At 42.4% G+C, this 26,750-nt stretch overlaps 1 protein-coding gene across 1 annotated transcript in view; it reads right to left on the bottom strand.

Moving 5' to 3' along the window:
* The window catches only part of LOC134572093 (integrin alpha-M-like), a 154,124-nt gene that overhangs the window by 17,456 nt on the left and 109,918 nt on the right, over positions 1–26,750 (bottom strand). The window contains exons 11-17 of the mRNA XM_063430908.1: positions 23,237–23,366; positions 20,386–20,525; positions 13,148–13,291; positions 11,358–11,579; positions 5,069–5,199; positions 3,851–4,005; positions 1,592–1,743 (exon numbers count right to left, since the gene is read on the bottom strand). Coding sequence (XP_063286978.1) covers positions 1,592–1,743; positions 3,851–4,005; positions 5,069–5,199; positions 11,358–11,579; positions 13,148–13,291; positions 20,386–20,525; positions 23,237–23,366 — 1,074 coding nt within the window. The remainder of the gene's footprint in view (positions 1–1,591; positions 1,744–3,850; positions 4,006–5,068; positions 5,200–11,357; positions 11,580–13,147; positions 13,292–20,385; positions 20,526–23,236; positions 23,367–26,750) is intronic.

Below are 26,750 nucleotides of genomic sequence, written 5' to 3'. Positions count from 1 at the left end.
GATTGGCTGGTGAGGGGGGATAATAAAAGATTGGCTGGTGAGGGGGGATAATAAAAGATTGGCTGGTGAGGGGGATAATAAAAGATTGGTTGGTGAGGGGGGATAATAAAATATTGGTTGGTGAGGGGGGATAATAAAAGATTGGTTGGTTAGGGGATAATAAAAGATTGGCTGGTGAGGGGGGATAATAAAATATTGGTTGGTGAGGGGGGATAATAAAAGATTGGTTGGTGAAGGGGATAATAAAATATTGGCTGGTGAGGGGGGTTAATAAAAGATTGGCTGGTGAGGGGGGTTAATAAAAGATTGGCTGGTGAGGGGGGGGTTAATAAAAGATTGGCTGGTGAGGGGGGTAATAAAAGATTGGCTGGTGAGGGGGGTAATAAAAGATTGGTTTGTGAGGGGGGTAATAAAAGATTGGTTGGTGAGGGGGGATAATAAAAGATTGGTTGGTGAAGGGGATAATAAAAGATTGGCTGGTGAAGGGGATAATAAAAGATTGGCTGGTGAGGGGGGATAATAAAAGATTGGTTGGTGAGGGGGGATAATACAAGATTGGTTGGTGAGGGGCATAATACAAGATTGGCTGGTGAGGGGGATAATAAAAGATTGGCTGGTGAAGGGGATAATAAAAGATTGGTTGGTGAAGGGGATAATAAAATATTGGCTGGTGAGGGGGGTTAATAAAAGATTGGCTGGTGAGGGGGTTAATAAAAGATTGGCTGGTGAGGGGGGGTTAATAAAAGATTGGCTGGTGAGGTGGGTTAATAAAAGATTGGTTGGTGAGGGGGGATAATAAAAGATTGGTTGGTGAAGGGGATAATAAAAGATTGGCTGGTGAGGGGGGATAATATAAGATTGGCTGGTGAGGGGGGATAAGAAAAGATTGGCTGGTGAGGGGGGATAATAAAAGATTGGCTGGTGAGGGGGGATAATAAAAGATTGGTTGGTGAAGGGGATAATAAAAGATTGGCTGGTGAGGGGGGATAATAAAAGATTGGTGAGGGGGGATAAAAGATTGGCTGGTGAGGGGGATAATAAAAGATTGGTTGGTGAAGGGGATAATAAAAGATTGGTTGGTGAGGGGGATAATAAAAGATTGGCTGGTGAGGGGGGATAATAAAAGATTGGCTGGTGAGGGTGGATAATAAAAGATTGGCTGGTGAGGGTGGATAATAAATGATTGGTTGGTGAGAGGGGATAATAAAAGATTGGTTGGTGAGAGGGGATAATAAAAGATTGGCTGGTGAGGGGGGTTAATAAAAGATTGGTTGGTGAAGGGGATAATAAAAGATTGGCTGGTGAAGGGGATAATAAAAGATTGGCTGGTGATGGGGGATAATAAAAGATTGGTTGGTGAAGGGGATAATAAAAGATTGGCTGGTGAAGGGGATAATAAAAGATTGGCTGGTGAGGGGGGATAATAAAAGATTGGTTGGTGAGGGGGGATAATACAAGATTGGTTGGTGAGGGGCATAATACAAGATTGGTTGGTGAGGGGGGATAATAAGAGGTTTGTTGGTCAAATGAATAATCTCCAGGCACCAAACACAGTTCTGCCCATATCTGAGGGTCTATGAGTGTCACTCACGGGTATCTGGTATGAGTGCTTCCTGCAAACTTTCTCCTTTGTCAGTTTCACAGTTGTATCCAGAGATTGCCCTGAACCTTTAAACTGAGCGCGTTTCTGAGTGCGGCCAGAATCCAGCGAGAGAGTGTACTTTAACTCTGCAGAAATTTCATCTGGGGAGACAGAGACAGAGTCAGTGGGAGAGACAGGCATAGAGACAGTCAGTGGGAGAGACAGGTATACAGACAGAGTCAGTGGGAGAGACAGATATACAGACAGAGTCAGTGGGAGAGACAGGTATAGAGACAGAGTCAGTGGGAGAGACAGGTATACAGACAGAGTCAGTGGGAGAGACAGGTATAGAGACAGAGTCAGTGGGAGAGACAGGTATACAGACAGAGACAGGGGGAGAGACAGGTATAGAGACAGAGTCAGTGGGAGAGACAGGAATACAGACAGAGTCAGTGGGAGAGACAGGTATAGAGACAGAGTCAGTGGGAGAGACAGTTATACAGACAGAGTCAGTGGGAGAGACAGGTATAGAGACAGAGTCAGTGGGAGAGACAGGTATAGAGACAGAGTCAGTGGGAGAGACAGGTATACAGACAGAGTCAGTGGGAGAGACAGGTATAGAGACAGAGTCAGTGGGAGAGACAGGTATACAGACAGAGTCAGTGGGAGAGACAGGTATACAGACAGAGTCAGTGGGAGAGACAGGTATACAGACAGAGTCAGTGGGAGAGACAGGTATACAGACAGAGTCAGTGGGAGAGACAGGTATACAGACAGAGTCAGTGGGAGAGACAGGTATACAGACAGAGTCAGTGGGAGAGACAGGTATAGAGACAGAGTCAGTGGGAGAGAAAGGTATACAGACAGAGACAGGGGGAGAGACAGGTATAGAGACAGAGTCAGTGGGAGAGACAGGTATAGAGACAGAGTCAGTGGGAGAGACAGGTATAGAGACAGAGTCAGTGGGAGAGACAGGTATAGAGACAGAGTCAGTGGGAGAGACAGGTATACAGACAGAGTCAGTGGGAGAGACAGGTATACAGACAGAGTCAGGGGGAGAGACAGGTATAGAGACAGAGTCAGTGGGAGAGACAGGTATAGAGACAGAGTCAGTGGGAGAGACAGGTATAGAGACAGAGTCAGTGGGAGAGACAGGTATAGAGACAGAGTCAGTGGGAGAGACAGGTATAGAGACAGAGTCAGTGGGAGAGACAGGTATACAGACAGAGTCAGGGGGAGAGACAGGTATACAGACAGAGTCAGTGGGAGAGACAGGTATACAGACAGAGTCAGTGGGAGAGACAGTTATACAGACAGAGTCAGTGGGAGAGACAGGAATACAGACAGATGGGGAAGAAACAAGCAAACAGACAGAGACAGAGTTTGAGGGAGAGCCCGGTATACAGACAGAGACAAAGAAAAAGACAGCTATACAGACAGATAAAGAAGGAAAGACAGGTATACAGACAGATGGGGAAGAAACAAGTATACAGACAGAGACAGGGGAGAGACAGATATACAGGCAGAGACGGAGTCAGGGGGAGAGAGAGGTATACAGACAAAGTCGGGGGAGAGACAGGTATTTAAATAGATGCAGTCAGAGGGAGAGACAGGTATACAGACAGAGTCAGGAGGAGTGAGAGGTATAGAGACAGAGTCAGGGGGAGTGAGAGGTATAGAGACAGAGTCAGGGGGAGTGAGAGGTATAGAGACAGAGTCAGGAGGAGTGAGAGGTATAGAGACAGAGTCAGGAGGAGTGAGAGGTATAGAGACAGAGTCAGGGGGAGTGAGATGTATAGAGACAGAGTCAGGGGGAGTGAGAGGTATAGAGACAGAGTCAGGGGGAGTGAGAGGTATAGAGACAGAGTCAGGGGGAGTGAGAGGTATAGAGACAGAGTCAGGGGGAGTGAGATGTATAGAGACAGAGTCAGGGGGAGTGAGAGGTATAGAGACAGAGTCAAGAGGAGTGAGAGGTATAGAGACAGAGTCAGGGGGAGTGAGAGGTATAGAGACAGAGTCAGGGGGAGTGAGAGGTATAGAGACAGAGTCAGGGGGAGTGAGAGGTATAGAGACAGAGTCAGGGGGAGTGAGAGGTATAGAGACAGAGTCAGGGGGAGTGAGAGGTATAGAGACAGAGTCAGGGGGAGTGAGATGTATGTATACAGAGACAGAGTCATTCTGGCCTCCTCTCTCTAATTCTGGTCTCATCACTCTGGCTTTTCTAAATTGTCCTGGTCTTCCCCCATGTTCTCCCTGGCCCAGGCTTACCTTTGTACTGGGATGTTTTCAGGCTGGCTACTATACAAACTTCCATTTGTAGCTCCTTCCCAATTTCTTTTGGATCAGGACATTCATAAATTGAAAGGGAGATCTCTTGTGGCTTAAACGTCATTGAAAAAGAAACCCCCAGAACTGGACGAGTCCTGCAAGATAAAATCGCAGAATGTGGAAAAAACTAATGTGATAAGAGTAAGGGCATCATGAAGTGCATAAGCGGAAAGGAAAAGATAAAATAAACTTCACACAGTTTTGGGGGTAAGGACACAGAGAATTAGGGAAAAAAGTGAAGGACGCAGAAAGAAGGGGTGGAACTAGGAAAGTACCATGGACAGAATGTGAAGAACACAGAGAGATGGGGGAAGAAAATGGCACAGGGAGCACAGGGAGATAGGAATGAGGGGTCTAAGAGAAGTTATGGGGAGAATGTGAAGAAGGACTCAAGGAGGAGATAGGGAAGAGGGATCTAATAGAAACCATGGGAGAATGTGAAGAGGGACACACGGAATCGGGAAGAAGGTCTAAACGAAGCCATGGAGAGAATGTGAATAAGGATACAGGTAGATGGGGAAGAGGGGTATAAACAAAGCCATGCAGAGAATGTGAAGAGGGACACACAGAGATAGGGAAGAGTGTATAATAGAAGCCATGGGAGAATGTGAAGAGGGACACACTGAGAGGGGGGAGAGGGTCTAATAGAAGCCATGCAGAGAATGTGAAAAAGGACACACTGACATGGGTAAGAGTGACTAATAGAAGCCATGCAGAGAATGTGAAGAGGGACACACTGAGAGGGGGAAGAGGGTCTAATAGAAGCCATGCAGAGAATGTGAAAAAGGACACACTGACATGGGTAAGAGTGACTAATAGAAGCCATGCAGAGAATGTGAAGAGGGACACACTGAGAGGGGGAAGAGGGTCTAATAGAAGCCATGCAGAGAATGTGAAGAGGAACACGCAGAGATAGGGAAGAGTGTATAATAGAAGCCATGGGAGAATGTGAAGAAGGGCACACAGAGATAGGGAAGAGGGGTCTAAAAGAAGCCATGGAAATAATGTGATGAAGAACACACAAAGATGGTAAAGAGGGGTCTAAACTAAGCCATGGGGAAAATGTGAAGAATGACACATGAAGAGGTGGAAGAGGGTCTAATAGAAGCCATGGGAGAATGTGAAGAACACATGGTTCTATTCTTATTGTTCTCTCACCTCATTATTAAGACATTGCCTTTGCTCCCCACAGCCAGATCAGGAAGGCCGTCACTAGACATATCCAGGTTCCCACTCATTGACCTGCCGAAGAGCATGAGACCACTACTGACCTGGCTGCCCGCAATACGCTATGTTAGCCAGAAAAAAAAAACATGGCATCGTGTTAATCACATGATATTTCACAGCTGTCATGGGTAAAAACGTTTTTTTAAATTTTATAAAGTTCTTCCAGAAGGGAGATTACACTTTATTTATATCAAGAAAGAAAACCATAATTCAGACACTTTCTATATACCCTTCTTCTATAAAGCTCTTTGTAATTTAATGCTTCCCTAACACATACACTGGCTGATAGATTTCCACCAAAGCAACCTATGGGAACCAAGAATCAGACATTTACATTGTATTGATCTAACGGAGAAAAAACAGGCCTCTGTGGGACTAACAAGCTCAGAACCTTTTGCCAGACTAAACCCACAGTAAGTGAGTGCCACCTGCCCAGCACTTAACAATCTAACATTCTCTTGCAGTAATAAGGGAGACCAGGACAAGGCACCCTGTAGTGGAGTTCCGATAACACGACTAGGTATCTCCGCTATTCCTTCATTGAAGCTGAAAGTAGCACTGTAATAGTCCAAGACCCTTTCCCCCCAGCAACTAGACGACACATAGTTCTGGCAGTCAACTGATTTAATTTTGGCCACACACGGTTTTTATGTACTTACCCCTAGCATGGGGTTTCCACATCAAAAATACAAGGGTTTTCCTCCCAGGAGCCTCTATTTCTGAGAGATAATTGAGTGAGAAAACTGTAACTCAATTATCTCAGTTACAGGAAAACGTAGAAAATATAATAAATCACCCTAAAAATACATTATAACAATATAGGAACCCCACAAAAGTTACATCACTGAATAGCTTAGGTCTGAGCGCCAAAAAAAGGCAACGACCGGTCATCTTTCGGGGGTTCTTACACCCAGACGAATGCTCCCCCTGGCTGTTAGGGAGTGAATGCTCCCCCTGTTCGGTAGTACATGCCTCCCGAACGCCATTCTCCTAACTGTATGGGAAGTTGGACGGGCAGGGGTACAAGTTTCTCGGGTGTTCGCGGGGTCGCACATCTGAGTTACAGTTCAATGCCATCGACGACCATGTACCACTACCTGCGTTCGGGAGACAAAATGGCCGCCAATTCTTGGAGCATGTGGATTCGGTTATAGGAATGGCTGCCACACAGGCGAAGCACTTGAACTAATTGCTTATTTGTGGTTAACAGCCAGGGGTGGTCGGTGATTAGGAGGTGCTAACAAGGGGACCACACAGAGTTGGTTCGGTAAATGAACAGGGGGTGTATAGACAGCCGAACAACCAGGAATTAAAGTGTATTTAGGGCATCCATTTCGCTGCACACCCCACCCCTCCACTACACTATAGCATCAGGAATACAGATATACAAATTACAAATACAACTTCCTGGCACTGTAGTTTTAAAAAAGATAGTTAATCTTTTTTTCCTCATCACACTGGCCTCGCTCAAGATCATTGTTAATCGAGCATCGATCATATTGACAGCCACTAGAGGTAGGTTAACCTAGCCATAAAACATTGTCAATCTGGGCTAAAACGGGGGCACATGACACTCACACCACTTCACTGAGGAACATCATGGAGATATATTGTGAAGATACATCATGAAGATTACATTTTCTGGGTGCCTATAGTGTTTGTTTAATGTGAGGGTTTAGTACATGGGTGGGAATGTGCAATGTTTGAAACAAAGAAGAAAATTCTGCGCAAGCACTGGATAAGAAGAATGGTCATGGAAAATAGAAAAAGTATTAAATAATAAGAACATTGTGCAGTGCTCCGTCCTATGGTGCCATATGATAGAGGGTGAGTTCCCAATCCCGCAATCCATACTACGAGTCCTAAAAGCAATGTACTCCCTCCGTGAGCGTTCTGGTCAACAAAATGTGCTATAGCATTATAAATGTTTATTTTTTTCCCCCCAGACGTAAATGTGAGAGATCGTTTCTAGTGATTTGTGATGTCTATCTACTTCAACTTGTGAGGCTTTTAAAGTCAGTGTGTCTGAATAAATTAGTGAACACAGACAGCAATATAATGCTCTGATTCTGTCTTTCAGACCATTCTCTGGGTTCTTCAGTTTGAAGGAATTGGGACATTTATTCATTCATTTATTGGTTTATTTGGACTATGGATTTGCTTTAAAATATAATATATTTTGTTGTATTTAATGATCAATTTTTTGGCGTGGTGGTATTAGGACACCTTGTATTTCCATATTTAACATTTTGTAATATCCGTCTCTTTGTCCATGTCATATTATGGACTGCCGCACAGCACTTGCAGGTTCTGGAGGGTGCCGCGCAGCAGCCTCGAAGATCCCGGACCCAAGCCAACTAGGAGGTCCTGCGGTGTTCTCTCCACAGAAGTGCAGGCAGCTCTGCACTGTCTGCGAGGTTGCCAGATTTCAGTTGCAGTCCTTTGAAATTACAGGACCCTGTGGGTGTTGCACTTAATACTCACCTTTTAGTGATGTCATGTTTGTTGGACTTCTTGGTCTGTCCTGCACAGGTTACACTCCTTTGTGTGTCCAGGTGCAGGGTGATGATAGTGTCCAATAGTATTCTTTCTAACCCTATATAAGTTCCCCCTTGCTGGGAATCATTGACCTGCCGTGGTTCTTGTTCTGAGAGTGCATTATATTATTATTATGTTTTTCCTGTTGCTGACCTTGTTTTGTATTTTGACTCTCTGTATCCCTTTGACTTTGGCTTGTTTTTCCGTTCTTGCGTACCTCTGTATTCCTTGACCTAGGCATCCTTTATTACTACAATTTCTTTGTGGGAACCTCGGTGCACCAAATGACACTTTACAAAAGCTTTGCCCTCACAGGATCACCTAAACCGAGGCTTGCAGCCTACATGTGATCGAGCTGTGGAGAAGCGGCCACTCTCCTAGTTCAATGGCTTGCAATCTGACACACTCAGCTGTGTCCCCCCCCCCGTCCGGACTGGTGGGGATTATCTTGTTCCCCACTTGCTTACACACCGAGCCTCCGTCTCAAAGCATCTGCTCCGATGCCTGTTATGCCTCGAGCAGACCCGCTCAAGATGGCGGACACGCAACCGTACCCAGAACAAGGGTCGTCACAGTTAATGAAGACTCACCAAGGTGCAGCAGAGCACATACCAGAACGCTTGAGAGCACTATGACAACTTCTGAGCAAGATTGGAAGCCTGTCTTGTTGCAGTACCGCCTGATCAGAGCCGCAAGCAAAGAAGAAGAGGCAGGAGGTGAGCAGGTTCCCCCTGGGTGCAGCATCACAACAAGCACCTGAGTCTTCTCACTTTGGCCTACCTGAGCTGAAGTCCAGCAGGGATAAACTCCCTTTGCATCATCCACCCAGGCGGAAGATCCAACGCCGCAGGCGGCAGTCCATCATGAGCTTCAGGTACCTTCCCACTGGGGCGGACTTAGCTCAACTGGAGCATCCAAGTCCATGGATCCATGATGCAGGCCTTGGTATGAGTCTGGGGAAATCCCACACTTGAATCCTACCTCACAGAGCCTGTTGAAACAGGGAGTTGGCTGAAACTGGACTTATCATCCTGGGCCCACCCAAATGCAACACTCGCATTTCCTTTATGTTGTGCCTTTCCTAATATTTTGAATATAATACAGCAGAGATGTGGAACTGCAATCAAACCCTGTATCCGGGTGCACCAGTCCAGTCCAATACCAGTACAAATACTGTGTAAGTCGAAACGTTGCAGTGGGTTCAATAAAATGTCCTTTTTGTATCCTGAGAGTGCCTGGACTTCTCTTCTATTTTTCCTAATATTTTGTGATATATAGTCTTGGAGCTCGTGTTCAGTGCCAGTGGTCTCACCATATTGTATTTACAGTAAGTTTAGCAATTTATTTTGGCATTTCAGTGGCACGATCACCAAGGTGTGAATCTCATGCATAGCTAATCATATAAACTCTGGTAGCCTTTTCTTACCTACTTACCCCCTGCTTATTTGATGCCACTCAGTTAGTCAGGACTTCTTCACTTGCATTTTATTTTATTTTATTTTACCGTATATACTCGAGTATAAGCCGACCCGAATATAAGCCGAGGCCCCTAATTTTACCCAAAAAAACTGGGAAAACTTATTGACTCGAGTATAAGACTAGGGTGAGAAATGCAGCAGCTACTGGTAAATTTCTAAATAAAATTAGATCCTAAAAAAAATATATTAATTGAATATTTATTTACAGTGTGTGTATAATGAATGCAGTGTGTGTGTATGAATGCAGTGTGTGTGTATGAATGCAGTGTGTGTGTATGAGTATGCAGTGTGTGTGTATGAATGCAGTGTGAGTGTATGAATGCAGTGTGAGTGTATGAATGCAGTGTGTGTGTATGAGTGCAGTGTGAGTGTATGAGTGCAGTGTGTGTGTATGAGTGCAGTGTGTGTGTATGAATGCAGTGTGAGTGTATGAGTGCAGTGTGAGTGTATGAGTGCAGTGTGTGTATGAGTGCAGCGTGTGTATGAGTGCAGCGTGTGTATGAGTGTGAGTGTATGAGTGCAGCGTGTGTATGAGTGTGAGTGTATGAGTGCAGTGTGTGTATGAGTGCAGCGTGTGTATGAGTGTGAGTGTATGAGTGCAGCGTGTGTATGAGTGTGAGTGTATGAGTGCAGCGTGTGTATGAGTGTGAGTGTATGAGTGCAGCGTGTGTATGAGTGTGAGTGTATGAGTGCAGCGTGTGTATGAGTGTGAGTGTATGAGTGCAGCGTGTGTATGAGTGTGAGTGTATGAGTGCAGTGTATGAGTGTGGTGTGTGTGTGTGTGTGTGTGTGTTGCAGAGCCTTGGTGGGGGGTGGGTGTTTTTTTTTATTATTTTAATTTTTTTTATTATTATTCATTATTATTTTTATTTATTTAATTTAATTATTATTATTATTGTATTATTTATTATTTAATTATTATTATTTTTTATTATTACTAATTATTTTTTTTTCGTCCCCCCTCCCTGCTTGATACATGGCAGGGAGCTCCTTCCCTGGTGGTCCAGTGTCATTGGTAGTTCAGTGGGGGGGAGAGGGGGGCTGTGAGAGCGCGTTACTTACCTTTCCTGCAGCTCCTGTCAGCTCTCTCCTCCTCCGCGCCGTCCGTTCAGCACCTCGGTCAGCTCCCAGTGTAAGTCTTGCGAGAGCCGCGGGGTCATAGTGCGGCTCTCGCGAGACTTACACTGGGAGCTGACAGAAGAGCTGACCGGACGGTGCGGAGGAGGAGAGAGCTGACAGGAGCTGCAGGAGACGTAAGTAAACGCTCTGCAGCCCCCACAGCCCCCTGTCTGTATTATGGCAATGCAAATTACCAAAATACAGACTATTGACTCGAGTATAAGCCGAGTTGGGGTTTTTCAGCACAAAAAATGTGCTGAAAAACTCGGCTTATACTCGAGTATATACTATTTTTGTTATCAAAACACTAAAACGTGCTGATGTTCTATATGCCATGGTATATGGCCTGTGTACACTACGCTTAGTATAGCGGTCGTGGCATATTTAACTTCGCTGTTATTGCTTGTTATTATTTAAAAAACTGCAATTTCTCTAAAAGTCATGACAATATTTAATACCGTCTGTTATTGATGTGCTTGTTACAGCTGTTGTGGCTCTGCTAGCCCTCTTTGACATCATTTGCACAACAAAAATAAAGAATATTAACCCCTTAAGGACACAACTTCTGGAATAAAAGGGAATCGTGACGGAATATATCTGTCATGTGTCCTTAAGGGGTTAAAAATAAATGTAAAAAACACCTTCCAAATGATTTATCTACAGAAATTACCATAAAAATCAATACAAATTTTTGAAGATAAAGTATTTGCAAAAATCTCAAGGTCAATACGTGTTAAATCTCAAGGTCAATACGTGTTAAATCTCAAGGTCAATACGTGTTAAATCTCAAGGTCAATACGTGTTAAATCTCAAGGTCAATACGTGTCAAATCTCAAGGTCAATACGTATCAAATCCAATGAAATCACGGCCTATGTCTGTAAAGGCAACCACTCTATGAAACCTACTATTTACTTATCATAACATATTTGAGGTTCTTGCTATCTTTGTCAGTGTAAGCTTTCTCTATAAAAATGGCTCTTTATCTTTACTGAAAGGTATCTTTATTCTCATTGTACTTTCCAACACAGTTCTCTAGACATTGAAAGACATATCGATACTATAACAGGATCTGTTAAGTTCCCACCTGGATATATGATGTTCTGAAACCACCTGGCTGACCAGCAAAGATGTACAAAGCTCCTTGGTTGTTGTCCTCACATGGAGCACCAACTGCCAGCTCAGGTAGGTCATCTCCAGTCAGGTCTGGCAACACAGAGATAGCTGAGCCAAAATGTCCCAGGGTCTTAGTAGTGTCCCCATGTAGGGTATTCAGGCATGATAGAGTGACATGACGTGAGTGTCTCTTCTGGAGATCAAATAGCATGATTCATTTATAACACGTATTAGTCAGATCATAAAATAACAATACTTAGAATATTAGAAAACTTAGTATCTGGAAACTGACTGACAGAGGATTACATGTCCAGACATTAATATCCCCTGAAATCATATGAAATCTTCATAGTCAGTACACTAATGGTAAGGTGCAGAAATGGGAGAAAATGAACAAAAAGGATGGATAATATATAGAGCTAGAGAGAGACAGTGTAAGAAAGAAGAAGAGGGAACTTAAACGATTGTGGGAGAGAGAAAGAAGCAAAAGGAGAGAATTGAAAACAGAGTCAGAAACAGAGAATGTGAAAATGATACCCTAGGAGGAGGGAGCATAAAGGGAGACATTGACAAAGATGACAAAAACAGACAGGCAATGAGACCAAAAGTGGGAGCCACGTGTGGGCGCAAAGTGAAGACATGGAGTGAGTGACAGGCTGAGGATCATGGGTTTAGCTGAGAACGGGTTTAAATCCTTTTTATCTCTTACAGCAGCTATAACGGACAAACGATTACAATTCTCATTACAATTTGTTTAAAAAAAAAAGTCAGTAGTGTTGTGCCGAAACCAACGTTCAGGTAGGTCTGTTAAAAGAGAGCCCACCATTGAATGACTCACTAAAGGGAGCGGTGGGTGGCTGAACCAGGAAGTATTGGCCAATAGGAAAGGGAGGTCTGCGTATTTATAGGCCGGGTAACCCCTCCCACAACTACAGGCTCCGCCTACACACTCAGCCTTCCTATATATGTCACCGCATTGTTTTGTGTCTTTAAAGCGATTAAATATTTTAGTATAAACTTTTGAAATATATTTTTTTCTATGTAGATATATATATTAATATGTCAAAAAAATAGCAAAATATTAAACATTTTAATATTTGTCATGATATTACGTTATTTTAAAGGTTTAGGTTTATCCAGAAATATTAAATCATTTGGAAAGTTTATCCAACAATATTAAAGAGATCCTATAGTGCCAGGAAAACAAAGCTGTTTTCCTGGCACTACAGGGTTAATAGGTCCCTCGCTCCCCCACTCCCGGGGGGCTGAAGGGGTTAAAACCCCTTCATCCACTTACCTGAATCCAGCGCCGATGTCCCTCGGCGCTGGGTCAGGCTCCACCCATGCCCCTCCTGCGCCATCAGCCGGCAGGGGAGACCTAGTGCGCATGCGTCAATGGCCGCGCGCGCATAAGACCACCCCATTGGAAAGCATTATTCAATGCTTTCCTATGGGGAAAATCTGACGCTGGAGGTCCACATGCAGAGCGTGAGGATGTTCAGCGTCAGATAACGGACCAAAAGTCCATTTGGATTACGGACGCGCCCTCAGTGGTTGTCTGAAGGCAGACTTAGAGCTGCAATGTAAACCTTGTTCTCTGTTCACTAAGTGTAATAGAGACAGCACCCAGACCACTTCACAGCACCCAGAGCTGAATTTCGCTGGGTGCCTACAGTGTCCCTTTAAATGACGGGATTGTTTGAAGAATTAAATAAAACCTTTGTATCAGTTACATATTTTAATATAATGGATGGATCTTACCATGGCAGGAACTGGACACAGGTAAACACGGCCCCCAGGGACTTCAGGGGAATAGTATGTAGGGGCCCCAACCAGGAGAAGTGTCTTAAATGTGTCTGTGTTTACTTGGACCACGCTCAACGATGATCCAAAGTACGACCCGATCTGAAAGTCACAAAGGACACATGAAACACAGGAGATATTAACTGATGTGACCATACAGGGACCCAAATCACTTAAAATCCGCTAGTCACACATCATCCGATAACATTTATATTTTCCCTTTTTCAGTGTCTCTCTCTGAACAATCTCTGGATCTTTTAGCTGCTCGATGAGCTGTGATTTGTCAGGGATTCTGACAGCAGTGACTTGCCAGTGGTTAATGGTGAGTGGTGAATTTGACGCAGGATATAAGATATATATGTATTTTTAAAAGCAAGCTCAAATACATACAACATTTTAGTTTTTTATTTACATTTTAGTTATGTAAGGAAAAACATCACCCAGAAAACAAACAAAAAACCTCCATCTAAACTTGATTTATATAGCCACACAAAATTAATCCCTGCGCTCAAACTCCCACTACTCCTGGGTGGCAGCAATGGCTACAGTGTACATCGGCCCCAATACATAGAACAAAAACCAAAGAAGTTATCTTCTATGCATATTTAAATAACTGGAGGTAATTTAGCAGACATGTGCAATTCATTTCGTTCCGAATGTCAATTCAGACGAATTTCGGGCAATTAGGACATTCAGATACTTCCGAATGTCAGAATAGCTGAATTGCCGAAGTTCCGAATTGCCGAATTTCCCGAAGTTCCAAAGTGTCGAAGTGCCGAAGTTCTGAAGCACAGTATTGCCTAAGTACTAATATACCTACCCAGTGGAAGAATGAAGAATGTTACACTGTATACAAGTTTAAATAAAAAGTATATAAACATAGCCAGGATTCAGCTGTAAGCATTTGCAACACTTACAACAATCAAGTAACAAACATTCATATAAAATGTAAGTTACTAAGCCTGTCAATGTAATGACAGGAATGAATAAGTAGATAATTCCCTAATTCCCATGGTATTAGGGAGCTATCTACTAAAAGGCTTAAAGACCTAAATTGGTCTTTCAGCCAAATTTACTAATACTAAGAAAAGATTACTTAGGGGCATGTCTATTAAACAGGGAGCAGCCTATGCCCCCCCCCGAGCGGCGGGTGGTGGCACTAAAGTAAAATAATGGGGGGGGGACCTTTTGTCCTCCCTCCTGGCCCCCACCCCTGAGCGGCGGGTGGGGGCCCTAAATAAAAATGTAACCACCCCAGGTGACTAGGGGTCCCCAAACCCCTAGTCACCCCCTTCCCAAAAAAAAATTAACCCCTACCTACTCCCATCACCCTAACAATAATGAGGCAGGACCATTAACTAGATACCTGTAAAAAAATAAAAATAAAAAATTACCAAAAAAGGTCAAATAAAAATCCATAATAACCGTCGCACTTAAAAACAAACAAACAAAAAACAAAAAACAAATATACATCTTCACCCATGGAGGGCGTCACGCAGACTAAGCTCTGCAGGGCGGGGGAAGGCTTATAAAGCCTTGTCCCGCTCTGCAATTAGGCTCAGAACACTCTGATTGGTGGGTTTAAGCCATCCAGAGTGCTCTGACAGGTAAATGAAGAGACTGACATGTAAGTCTCTACATTTACCTGTCACAGCACTCTGATTGGTTAGCTTGAAATCCACCAGAGTGCTCTGTGTCATTTTACACAGCGTGGGAAAATTCCAAAGAAATTTCCCACGCTGTGTAATTTGACTAATAACTCTCTGATTGGTTACTTTCAATCCACCAGAGTGTTGTGACGGGTAAATGTAGAGACTTACATGTCAGTCTCTTCATTTACCTGTCAGAGCACTGCGATTGGATATATTAAACTAACCAACCAGAGTACTCTAAGCCTAAATGCAGGGCGGGGCAAGGCTTTATAAGCCTTCTCCCGCCCTGCAGAGCTCAGTCTGCGCGGAGCCCTCCATGGGTGAAAATTGATAAAAAAAATGTTTAAAGTGCGTCGGTTATTCTGGATTTTTATTTGGCCTTTTTTGGGGCTGAAAAAAGAAGATTTTAGAACAAAGAAGACATCAAATGGTAAGTTGTTTTTTTTACAGGTACCTAGTTAATGGTCCCCCCTGATTATTTTTAGGGTGAGAGGGGTAGGTAGATTAACTTTGTTTGGGAGGGGGGTGACTAGGGGTTTGGGGATCATTTCAGGGGTTCAGGAATTTCCTGGAAGTAATTTTTTTGACAGACCTCATGCATGGTCCCATGCCCAAAACAGTTCCATAGAATCAGGGCTTGCGGTCGGTCTAGTTTGGTAGTTTAAAAAAAGTGAACAAACTACCGAACGGAATCCATAGTTCTACCCTGAATCTTGTTCACCTTATTCAGATAAATGATTCCACCAAACAGTGTCTTCCTAAGTGTTATAAAACTGAACACAGGCGATTATGGAAGTCCAGCGGTGTTCAGCAGTATCTGAAAATAGTTCCATGAACTCGACGACCAAACACCGCTGCCTGTGTTCATGCGAACAAGATGGCCGCCACCTCGTGGTCGTCCATAGGAATTACGGCCACCCAGACGAACACTTAGAACACTGAGGTGGAAATTGCTACAAAGTAGCACTTAGGCTTAACAAGCTCCAGGGTGGTTTCCGGTTCGTGCAGTTGTTCTGTTTCCGAACCATATAGTCTAATTGCACGAACGGAGAATTTTATATCACAGTTTACAGGATCCATAGTCTGTAGGCAGGAAGCTGGCAAGCAGGCGCCTCCAGGATCTCGTGGCAAACTAACTTGAAAAGGGGAGTTTGTCACAGTAAGTTTGGTAGATTTCGAGCCATGTTGGTGGCTCAGGACCTGGTGGGGTAGGGGTATCCGGGTATACCCCTACGATGGTTAATTAAAATGTTGGCACTTTAAGTTATGTTCATGTTGGAATAATGTTATATGTTATTTACATATAGGGGTCATTATAACTGAAGGATACGGATGTGATGGCGGGGTGTGGGGCAATGACCTGTTTTTTCTACGTTAATTTAGTACTATTTAATAAAAGCTGTGGACAATTTTGACCTATATACCCTAGTGTCTGTGTTTTATTGGGATAGGTATGTGGGAGGTTTTGTCCTGATTCCGCCTGCCCATATGGCGACTATGCACCTGTCATGACCTTGTAAAAAGGTCTTGTAGGCAGATAGTGGCAGGGGTAGACTCTCTTTTGAGTCGATTGTCAGAATGCATTGACTAACTACTACAGCCTTTAGTGGTCTCGCAGCCCACTTATTTGAAGGATTGGACCCAACTCATTAGGAAATTACAGAATATCCTTTGGGAAGATGGTTGTATATTGGCTACATGCGATGTCAGCAGCTTATATACGATCATCTCCCACCATTTGGGCTGCAAGGCTGTAGAACATTTTCTATCTTTCTATACCTGATAGTCAAAAGGATTTTATCTTGGAGGGTATCAAATTAATTTTATATAATAATTATTTTTGGTTCGAGGGATCCTACTACCTATAATTGGTGGGTAATGCAATGGGGACGAAGTTCGCGCCCAGCTATGCCAACCTTTCTATGTCCTACTGGGAAAGGTCTTTCCTTCAGGGGGGCCATGGCTGGGACGCAAACTTGGTCCTCTATCGCAGGTACATCAACAACATTGTTTTCATTTGGAAAGGTGATGTGGGGTTCCTCAAACTATTTCTTACTTTTTTGAGAGAAATATATCGCTCACTTGTGAACATAGTCACACCAAGGTACATTTTTTGGATTTAGAAATTTATATTGAAAATGTTAACATCAAAACAAAAACATTCTTTAACCCCTTAACCCCTTAAGGACACATGACATGTGTGACATGTCATGATTCCCTTTTATTCCAGAAGTTTGGTCTTTAAGGGGTTAACACCGCAGCCAAATGTACAAGTTGTGAACGAAACAAAACGTAAACAAAACCTGGCATTTGCGCTATATGTCTGTCAAACCGTAATTCACCTCTTTCATATTAAATGCACCCCCCCTTATTATATATCATTTTATTCAGGGGAAACAGGGCTTTCATTTAATATCAAATATTTAGCTATGAAACATAATTTAATATGAAAAAAATGGGAGAAAATAAGATTTTTTTTGATTTTTTTCGTTCTACATGACATTTTAACTGTCAATGTCATAATACTGTTTGCTTTTACTGCAATAAAATACACATATTTGTATTCAACAAAGTCTCACGTGTAAAACAGTACCCCCTATGTACAGGTTTTATGGTGTTTTGGGAAGTTACAGGGTCAAATATAGCGTGTTACATTTGAAATTGAAATTCGCCAGATTGGTTACGTTGCCTTTGAGACTGTATAGTAGCCCAGGAAATAAATTTACACCCATAATGGCATGCCATTTGCAATAGTAGACGACCCAAGGTATTGCAAATAAGCGATGTCCAGTCTTTTTTAGTAGCCATTTGGTCACAAACACTGGCCAAAGTTAGCGTTCGTATTTGTTTGTGTGTGAAAAATGCAAAAAACGCCAATTTTGGCCAGTGTTTGTGACTAAGTGGCTACTAAAAAAGACTGGACATACCCCATTTGCAATACCTTTGGTTGTCTACTATTGCAAATGGTATGCCATCATAGGGGTAATTTTCATTCTTGGGCTACCATAGGGTCATAAAGGCAACGTAAGCAATCTGGCGAATTTTAATGTGAAAAAAATTAAACACAAGCCTTATATTTGACGCTGTAATTTTTGAAAACACCATAAAACCTGTACATGAGGGGTACTGTTGTACTCAGGAGACTTCGCTGAACACAAATATTTGTGTTTCAAAACAGTAAAAAGTATTGCAGCAATAATATCGTCCCTGTAAGTGCTGTTTGTGCGTGAAAAATGCAAAAAACGTCACTTTTACTGGCGATATCATGGTTGTAATACATTTTACTGTTTTGAAACACTAATATTTGTGTTCAGCGAAGTCTCCCGAGTAAAACAGTATCCCCCATGTACAGGTTTTATGGTGTCTTGGAAAGTTATAGGGTTAAATATAGTGCTAGCAAATTAAATTCCCTATACTTTCGGCATGGGTGGTCAGGCAGGTCCCGCTAATTGTAATTAATTAGGATACCTAATTATGTAAAATTATTACATAAATATATGTGTAGAATTAATATATGTATATATATACATATGTGTATATATACGTATATATATATATATATTTTTGTTAATATTTTTATTTATATATAGGTATATATATAGTGATATATACGTATATATTTATGTATATAGATATATATATATTATTTCGTTCTACGTGTATTTTGATATAAATATATATATATATTAATATCACAATACAGTTAGAACGAAATAAAACACATCTATATATTTTTTAATATTTTATTTTTAATTATTTTTTTATTTTATTTTTTTACGTATTTACATATTTTTTTTTTATATTATTTATAAATATATATATAACAATAATTATATATATATTTAATCAGTATCAGTCTACGTGTAATTTGATATTAATATATATATATAATTATATATATATTAATATTAAAATACACCTAGACGGTGTATGTGTGTGTATGTATATGTGTATATATATATACTTAGATCATATATATAAAATATATATATATATATATGATCTAAGTATAAATTTTTTTTTTTACACTTTTAACATTATTTTTATTTTATTTTCAGCCAGCAGGGGGACCAACTGTAATTACAGTTGGTCCCCCTGCTGGCAATGCCTCAGCCAGCTATACCGGCCATGTGATTGTGAGGTCCTCGCAAGGACCTCACTCTCACATGACCGGGAGGGACCGGAGGAGGAAGATGTGCCGCGGGGGGGCTCCCTGGGAGTCCCCCCAACCGCGATCGCCGGCGTGGGACCGCCGGCGACCGGGTAAGTTACTAAAAACCGGAGGGCGTACTATTACGCCCTGCGGCGTTTAGAGCCGCTTTTAAAAGGACGTAATAGTACGCCCTCCGGTCTTAAGGGGTTAAAAAAGTCGATGTAAACAGTTACATCGGTACAACTAGTTGTCATTTTGTACCCTGGATATGTAACATCCCGAAAGGGTTCTAAGTTCTAAGGAATTGCAGTGACTCACATGAATTTGACATACAGCTTCTTCAATATGGAATAGTGCCTATTCCATATTGAAGAAGCCGTATTGGCGAAACGCATTTGTGGATATTTTATACTGTTTATTTTTAAATATTAAAGATTATTTGGTCACTTTTTACTTGTGCCAATTATCTTTTTATACACTTCAGATTGTTTTTAACATGGCATTTTATCATGCTGGAATCCAAGTAAACCTAGGTGGGGATCATACCACCAACGCTATCATCAAGGAGCAGTTGGCCTGCTCCTCTCTTGTGAGTACCATTTTATACATTTTATTGATCATCATTTTATTCAGTGAGCACTATTGGTTGTCTCTTTTTATTTGAGTGTTGAACATACCCTTGACGGAGGAAGTTTATCCCATATCCCATAAGCGGGGATTGTACCGCTGTATGCCTTTCACACTAGAGCTAGCTATAGCTCTTGTACATGTGAGTTTTATACTAGCTTTTTATATTTTTTTCAGTTTATTACTGGACATATTGCACTATTTGATTTATCTCTTGCATATGAGTGGATCCACACGGATGAGGACAGCGAGGAGATTGTTCCTGACCAAGCACCTTATAGACTCTGTGATCCCAATAAGAGCATTTTATATAAGACTATTATTTGGACTATCTTTTATTACGGTTTGATTTAAAGTCTCTCTGGCGCAGCCCTTATCTCCGATATTTCTTTCTTTAGTTTTTTAAGGGTCTTTGAGGGATTCCGTTATAGGGTTTCTGCCTCAATTTTTATTTAGCGATTACTCTTTTCCCCTGTTTTATTTCATCGTTTTAGCCGGCATGGGCACCCTATATGCTGACTATACAGAGCCTGGCACGGCTCTAGTTTTGTGAGTTTGATTCCATTCACTCTGTTCTTATGTTAATTGTTATTATACAGAAAGCACTATGTTGTTATTTTGTCTGTATTTTCAGATGTATTGAACTTGTGCCGCTTCAACACACATAAGTATATTTAGTGTGTATTCACATTGGGTGTATACTGGTTTATACTTGAAAAAACAGATGCATTTTGCAATGTATTCTAGCCCATTCCTATGGTTACCTTGTCCCCCGTGGCGGTGGCCTTCTTGTGCCACTGTGAGGTAGCTGGGTCTTTCTTGAAGATCTGGACACTGCCGATATGTTGGTATCTTGGGGCTCCAAATGCCATGACATCCTTTCCCACCTGCAACAAAGCATAGCCTGGCGAACACCCGTTGGGTCAAATATATCTTCCTGGTTGACGCTTCTCATATTATAAATTGGCCTCTGAAGTTCCCTCTCCTCCACAGCCCAACTCACCTCTCCTTCCACTGTTCACTTGCATCACACGCCACTTTTATTAGCTTCGGCTTAGATTTAATAATCTTTCCAAATTACTCAATACTGTTAGAAAAAACTTATTTTTCTAACAGTATTGAATCATTTGGAAAGCTTTACGTCTCTGTATTTCCAACACTGCAGCCCTGATGCCCCTCATCATTTAGGTCATCCCTCCTCCCCCCCCCGAAACGTATGATTGAAACTTATAATATCTTAAGCAGCTATACACTTTTTAACACAAACTTTAACCATCTTAATATTGTAACCAGTGACTCCCAGAGGTTCAACATAACATATAACCCGTACACCAACCTTCCTCCAACACAGAAATGACAGAATTGAATATGTTTGCATAAACTTTTATAATGATTTAATATTGTGAAAAATAATTTAATTTTGTAATGTCACAGATCCCCATTCCCATATGGACCAGAAAGGAATAATATCACTGAAGAAAGAGGTATGGAGCCCCTAGATGCTACTTTGCCTCCCAGCTGGAAACAGGGACCTCTTTGGCAGGACCGGCGCTACTATAAGGTGGCCCACCGGCCCTGGGGGCACAATGTCAGGCTGACCGGCAGAAGGGAAGCGCAGTGCGCTCCCCTCCATCCGGTTATTTCTTGTAGCGTGGCCGAGCGCAGCCCAAGTCTTTCTACCCGTTTAGCCCAACCTTCTACTGCACGCCCAGCCCAGCCTCCTACCATGGTGTCTACCACAGGCTGTGTGGATGGGGTGGGGATATGAATGACATCATATCCCTGCTCCTTTTGTAACACACAGTGCTGCTGGTGCCCAGTGATGAGGCTGGGCTGCAAGGCAGGACTCCAAAGAGCCAGACAGCATGCACCCCAGGGACCAGGTTGAACAGATGTAAGTATGTAGTTGTGACTGTCTGTGTATGTATGTATGTATGTATGTCTCTGTATGCATGCATGTATGTAACTAAATGTATGTTTGTCTCTGTAGCTCTGTAGATATATATGTGCCTCTGTATGCATGTAACTGTGTGCCTTTATGTCTCTGTACGTACGTATGTGTCTATGTCTTTGTATGCATGTTTCTGTATGCCTGTATGTATGTATGTGTCTGTATGACGGTATGCCTCTGTATGTATGTCTCTGTATGCCTGTATGCCTGTATGCCTGTATGTGTGTATGTGTCTGTATGACGGTATGTCTCTGTATGCATGTATTTTTGTATGTCTCTGTGTGACTGTGTGTGACTGACAAAGACAGGGGTTGGGGTAAGAATGAGACACATAAAGGGGCTGGGGTAAGAGACACACAAATGGGTTGGGGGGGAGTAAGATACATACAAAGGGGGTTGTAAGACACACTAAAGGGGGAATAAAATACAGTAGAAAAAAAAAGGGGTAAGAAATTCAAAAGGAGGGGTTACAACAAGACACACAGGTGAAGATGCATCTTTTTTTTAAAGGGCGGTAAGAGGGGCACAAAATTCATCTTTGCCTGTATAGCTAAAAATCCTTGCACCGGCCTTGCTCTGGTATTGCCTGGACCCATTCTGCACATTGAGCGCCTGACAGGGAGAGACCTTGAAACGCTCTGGAACGGTTTGGTAAAACAGGAATGCCATTAAGGTAAAGTTTTGATCGGCCAGACACGAAGCGCTAGCCCAGAACAGTTCCATGAAAATAGGTGTGCTGGCCGGTCTCCGTTCGTGAGGTTCCTGCGTGAACGCCAAGCAAGGGAATTGTTTAATTTCAGGATACGAATGCCCCCCCTAGTCAGTAGTTCATATCCCACGAATGTTGTTCATGTAGGTGGTCGGGAAACATAACGGGCAGCAGCCTAAGTTTTACCGGGGTTCGCATGAGTACCTAGTCGAAAAGAGTTCCAGGCACTCAACGTACCTCTGCCCACGTTCGGGAGAAAAGATGGTCACTCAGGGGAGCATTCATTAATTACTTCCCTTGCGGTTTCACACTCAAGTTACTGGTGTGAACATTCAAATGGGTTACAGGGGTGGTCCTTGTTCGGGAGACGAATGGACTTTGTTTCTTATGAAGTACTCCAGAACAGAAAAAGGGTATAACACACGAAAAAGGTAAAAAAAAATAAAAAAAAAGGAGAATGGGTAGTAGTTCTGCCACAACGGCGACTGGGGCAGAAGAGCAGCAGTTTTCCCCGGTTTCAGATAGGAAGCTATCCTGGGCAGAGGTAGCCAGACAGCTATATCCACAGCAGAGACCTATAACCACACAGCAGAGAGCTATAACTACCGCAAGAAGCTATAACCACTGCAGGGAGTGATAGTCAGTGGTATCCAGTGACCCTCAGTCCAGCTTCGCCTACTGGGTTTGAAGTGCTCCGGTTTCCCTGACAGCAGCAAGGAGGCAAATTTGGCTGGTGGTACTCAGTCAAAGTATGGTGGCTCTGTTACATGTAATATTAAGATTTTCTTATATAAGATACATGTTTTGAAAATATAATATTGAAAAAAATATATATTTGTACAAGTTTATCTAGAAATATTAAATGATTGAAAAAGCTTATCCAACAATATTAAATCGAAGTCAATGTCCTAAAATTGGCCTTGATTTAATAAGACCTATGGCTACATGTTCTCACCCATGTACGAATCCTTCATATCGGCTTCCTCTCGAGTGGCATTTATCCAGGTACTACTCTTGTCATCCTTGTAAATGGACGCTCCTCCAGACCAATCATATGCTCCAACTGCTCCAAGAACGGACCCTTCCTGCGAGGGAAAAACACAGGAAATGGATCGATACAGATACCAGAAGGTCATATCGAAGTGAAGGATGTTATGTATGGAAAGACCAATTGGGTGATTTACTAAACATAACATTTTGTCCAAATAGACAACATTTGGTAAAAAATTGCCAAATTCTTACTTGGTTATATTTTCAAAATAGTAAAATCTCATAGATATATCATATATAAAAAAAAAAAAATCAATGTATAAAAATATCGATATATTCAATTATATTTCATAAAATTAAATCATTAAACAATTTACTAAACATTTACTAAATCCAATACGGATTGATTGACACTTGTATGTTTTTGTATTAGATGTTTAGGAGAACCTCTTTCCAATGATATATGGTATTGTGACGCTACAATTCCCTTTCTTTCTTTCTTTCTTTCTTTCCTTCTCTTCCCTTTTCCTTTTGTAAAAGGAAGAGGCTGCTATAGTCTATAATGTGTTTTTGTTTTATATCCGTTTTGTTTTGTAATGTTGGATGATGTCTAAGAACAAAATCAACGGAAAAAAAAAGAAATAAAGAAAGGAATGTATTTGTTTTCTGGATTGAGGGTTGTCTGTTTTGGCATTTGGCTTCTTCCTCCCTCTCCGATATACAGCATCGTCGTATAGTGAAGGAGTCGAAGGACTTACTTGCGCCTCCTCCCAACCTCCTCCCGTCACTCCCGACCTCCCCTGCTTTTTGCTTTCGCGCGTTGCAGTGATGTCACGCAGAGGCAGAGTCACGGCAACACTAGGGTAAGCCCGGTCTCCCCCAACTGCAGGGCGGTGCCGCACAACGTGAACCCTGAGCCCAGGCCCCAGAGCACTGATCCCTGAGCCTGCTGCCTTCAGAACTGTAAGTATTTACATTACAGTAATTCACTGAAGCTATATTACTTGGTTGTTTTATGGGGGTGTGGGGGCTGGGTGGTTAGAGGATTAGGGAGAGGTGGTTGGAGAAGGAGGGGAGGGGTTAGTACTGTACTATCTCTACCTACACATTACTTTTACTTTTGAAAACAATCTGTAAAATAAAAAGTATTTGTGTCAGAAGTTGGGCTTTTTTAATTTTTAGAATAATGATGCAGCCATTTTATTTGATATATTTTTGCTAATTTCTGTGCTGGTTGGAGGGGGTGAGGGGCAGTATTACACAGTCTGTATATGAATACAAAAATTATATACAGACTGTGTAATACTGCCCCTCATCCCCCTCCAACCAGCACAGAAATTAGCACAAATGTATCAAATAAAATGGCTGCATCATTATTCTAAAAATGTATTTTGTATTTTACAGATTACTTATTATATATTTTTTAAACATATACAAAGTAATCTGGAAAGTACAAAATGTTTGTGTCAGAAGTTGTGCTAAAAATCAAGCTAGGAACTGGCCACTCACCCCCCCCTCCTCTCGTCTACCCTTCCATCTCCCACCCACCTGCCCTGATAACAGATAAGCCTACCTGACATGAGCAGAAACCAACTCGAAAAACTACACAAACGCACCACCCTCCCGGCAGACCTCATACCCTCTGGTGAAAATGACAACACAGGGGACACCCACCCAACAACAATACTCATAAGCCTCGGTCCAAGTCACGGCCACGGCCCACAAAAGGAGCCCAGACTGGGGGCCACCACATTAGGAAAATGGGAAGGAAGCCCCACTCAACCTGCTAACAGACCTACATACCAGAACCAAGCCCGCCTCCACAAAAAAGAACACTTTAGCCCCGTACCAGAAACCAACAACAACCAACCAACTCCAACCTTGGCCAAAAGGTACACCCTAGACGTCCAACAACCAATTCCCCCACCATGGTATATCATCCCATGTAAATAAGTTCTCATCTCCCCCAGTTTACTTTTCACCCCTATCCAAGAGCACAGTCTTGTCACCCTTCCATTAAATGCTAAGAGGTGCAAAACAAATCAAAACCCGAGAGGAACATCTACAGAGAAGGGCCCTACACGGCCCCAGGAACATCCAGACAAAAGGACCACGATGATCAAAACAATGCGAGAATATAAATGTGCAATTCCGGCACAGTTAACTGTGATCGGACGGTAACATAACACAAAACTGTAGGTCGAATGCATATACTTAACCCAGTGACACACCGCCTTTCTGTTAAAGGAAAAAGCCTCTGTAACGGACCGTTTTGCTCACCAGCGGTTAAAAACCGGTTAGGCGATAATCCCCTTCCAGATAGACAAGCAGCTACTGCAATCGCCAATCTCCCGAACTGAAAACACATGAACCCTGGAAATATCTGAACAGGAAAACCATACGAAAGGGTTACACTCCTGGCAGTCAGCATACAAACCAATTCCCCCAATAACGAGACAACACTTCGTTTTGAGGGTTAAGCAGAATCTGACTGTACTGGCACATACAGTCTCTTTTATTCCCAATCCACAACCACAGTACAGCCCAAAGAGTTTTACAGAACAACCAATCAATGCGTACAATACACACAGACACTCCCACACAAAATCCTCCTCTCTGGTGTCTGGATACATACCCAAACTTTGGAAGACTGCGAAAGTAGTGCCTATCCATAAAAGCGGTGACACTACTTTGGTTTCTAACTATCGCCCTATATCATTGCTCCCGGTATTGTCAAAAATCTTAGAAAAATGTGTCCATACGCAACTATGTGAGTATTACCAACAATCAAACTATCTGACCCCTGATCAATCAGGCTTTCGCCAGAATCACTCCACTACAACTGCCCTCTTAAAAGTTTGCAATGACATCCAAACTGGCATGGAACAAGGAGACCTAACTGGAGCTATTTCCCTTGATTTTGCTAAGGCATTTGACACAGTAGACCACGACATTCTACTGCTCAAACTCAAAAACTCAGGTATTGGTGATCATTCGCTAAACTGGTTTCGATCGTATGTATCGGATCGATCGCAATATGTGTCCATTTCTGACAGCGACTCCCTCCCTCTCCCAGTCACGTGTGGTGTTCCCCAAGGTTCCATTCTCGGCCCCCTACATTAATTATAAATGATCTGCCTAATGTCTGCAAATCCTCAAATGTACACATGTACGCAGATGACGCGGTAATCTATGCTAGCAATTCCGATCTACCGCAGCTTGAGGCTGTGCTCCAAGACCAGTTTACAGAGGTAGAAAAGTGGATCGCAAAAAACAAACTCTTCCTGAACACTGACAAAACTGTCACAATGATTTTTGGAACAGTATCTAAATTACACAATTCCCACCTATCCATCAAAACTATTTCAAATGGCACACTGACCGCAGTCCACTCTTTCAAATACTTGGGTATGATGTTAGACCCCAATCTATCTTTTGGCCTGCACATAGAAAAACTTGCATCTAAACTTTATCCAAAA

This window comes from Pelobates fuscus, chromosome 8, assembly GCF_036172605.1.
Source record: "Pelobates fuscus isolate aPelFus1 chromosome 8, aPelFus1.pri, whole genome shotgun sequence".
Classification (NCBI taxonomy): Eukaryota; Metazoa; Chordata; class Amphibia; order Anura; family Pelobatidae; genus Pelobates; species Pelobates fuscus.
This window is presented reverse-complemented; position numbering and strand designations above follow the sequence as displayed.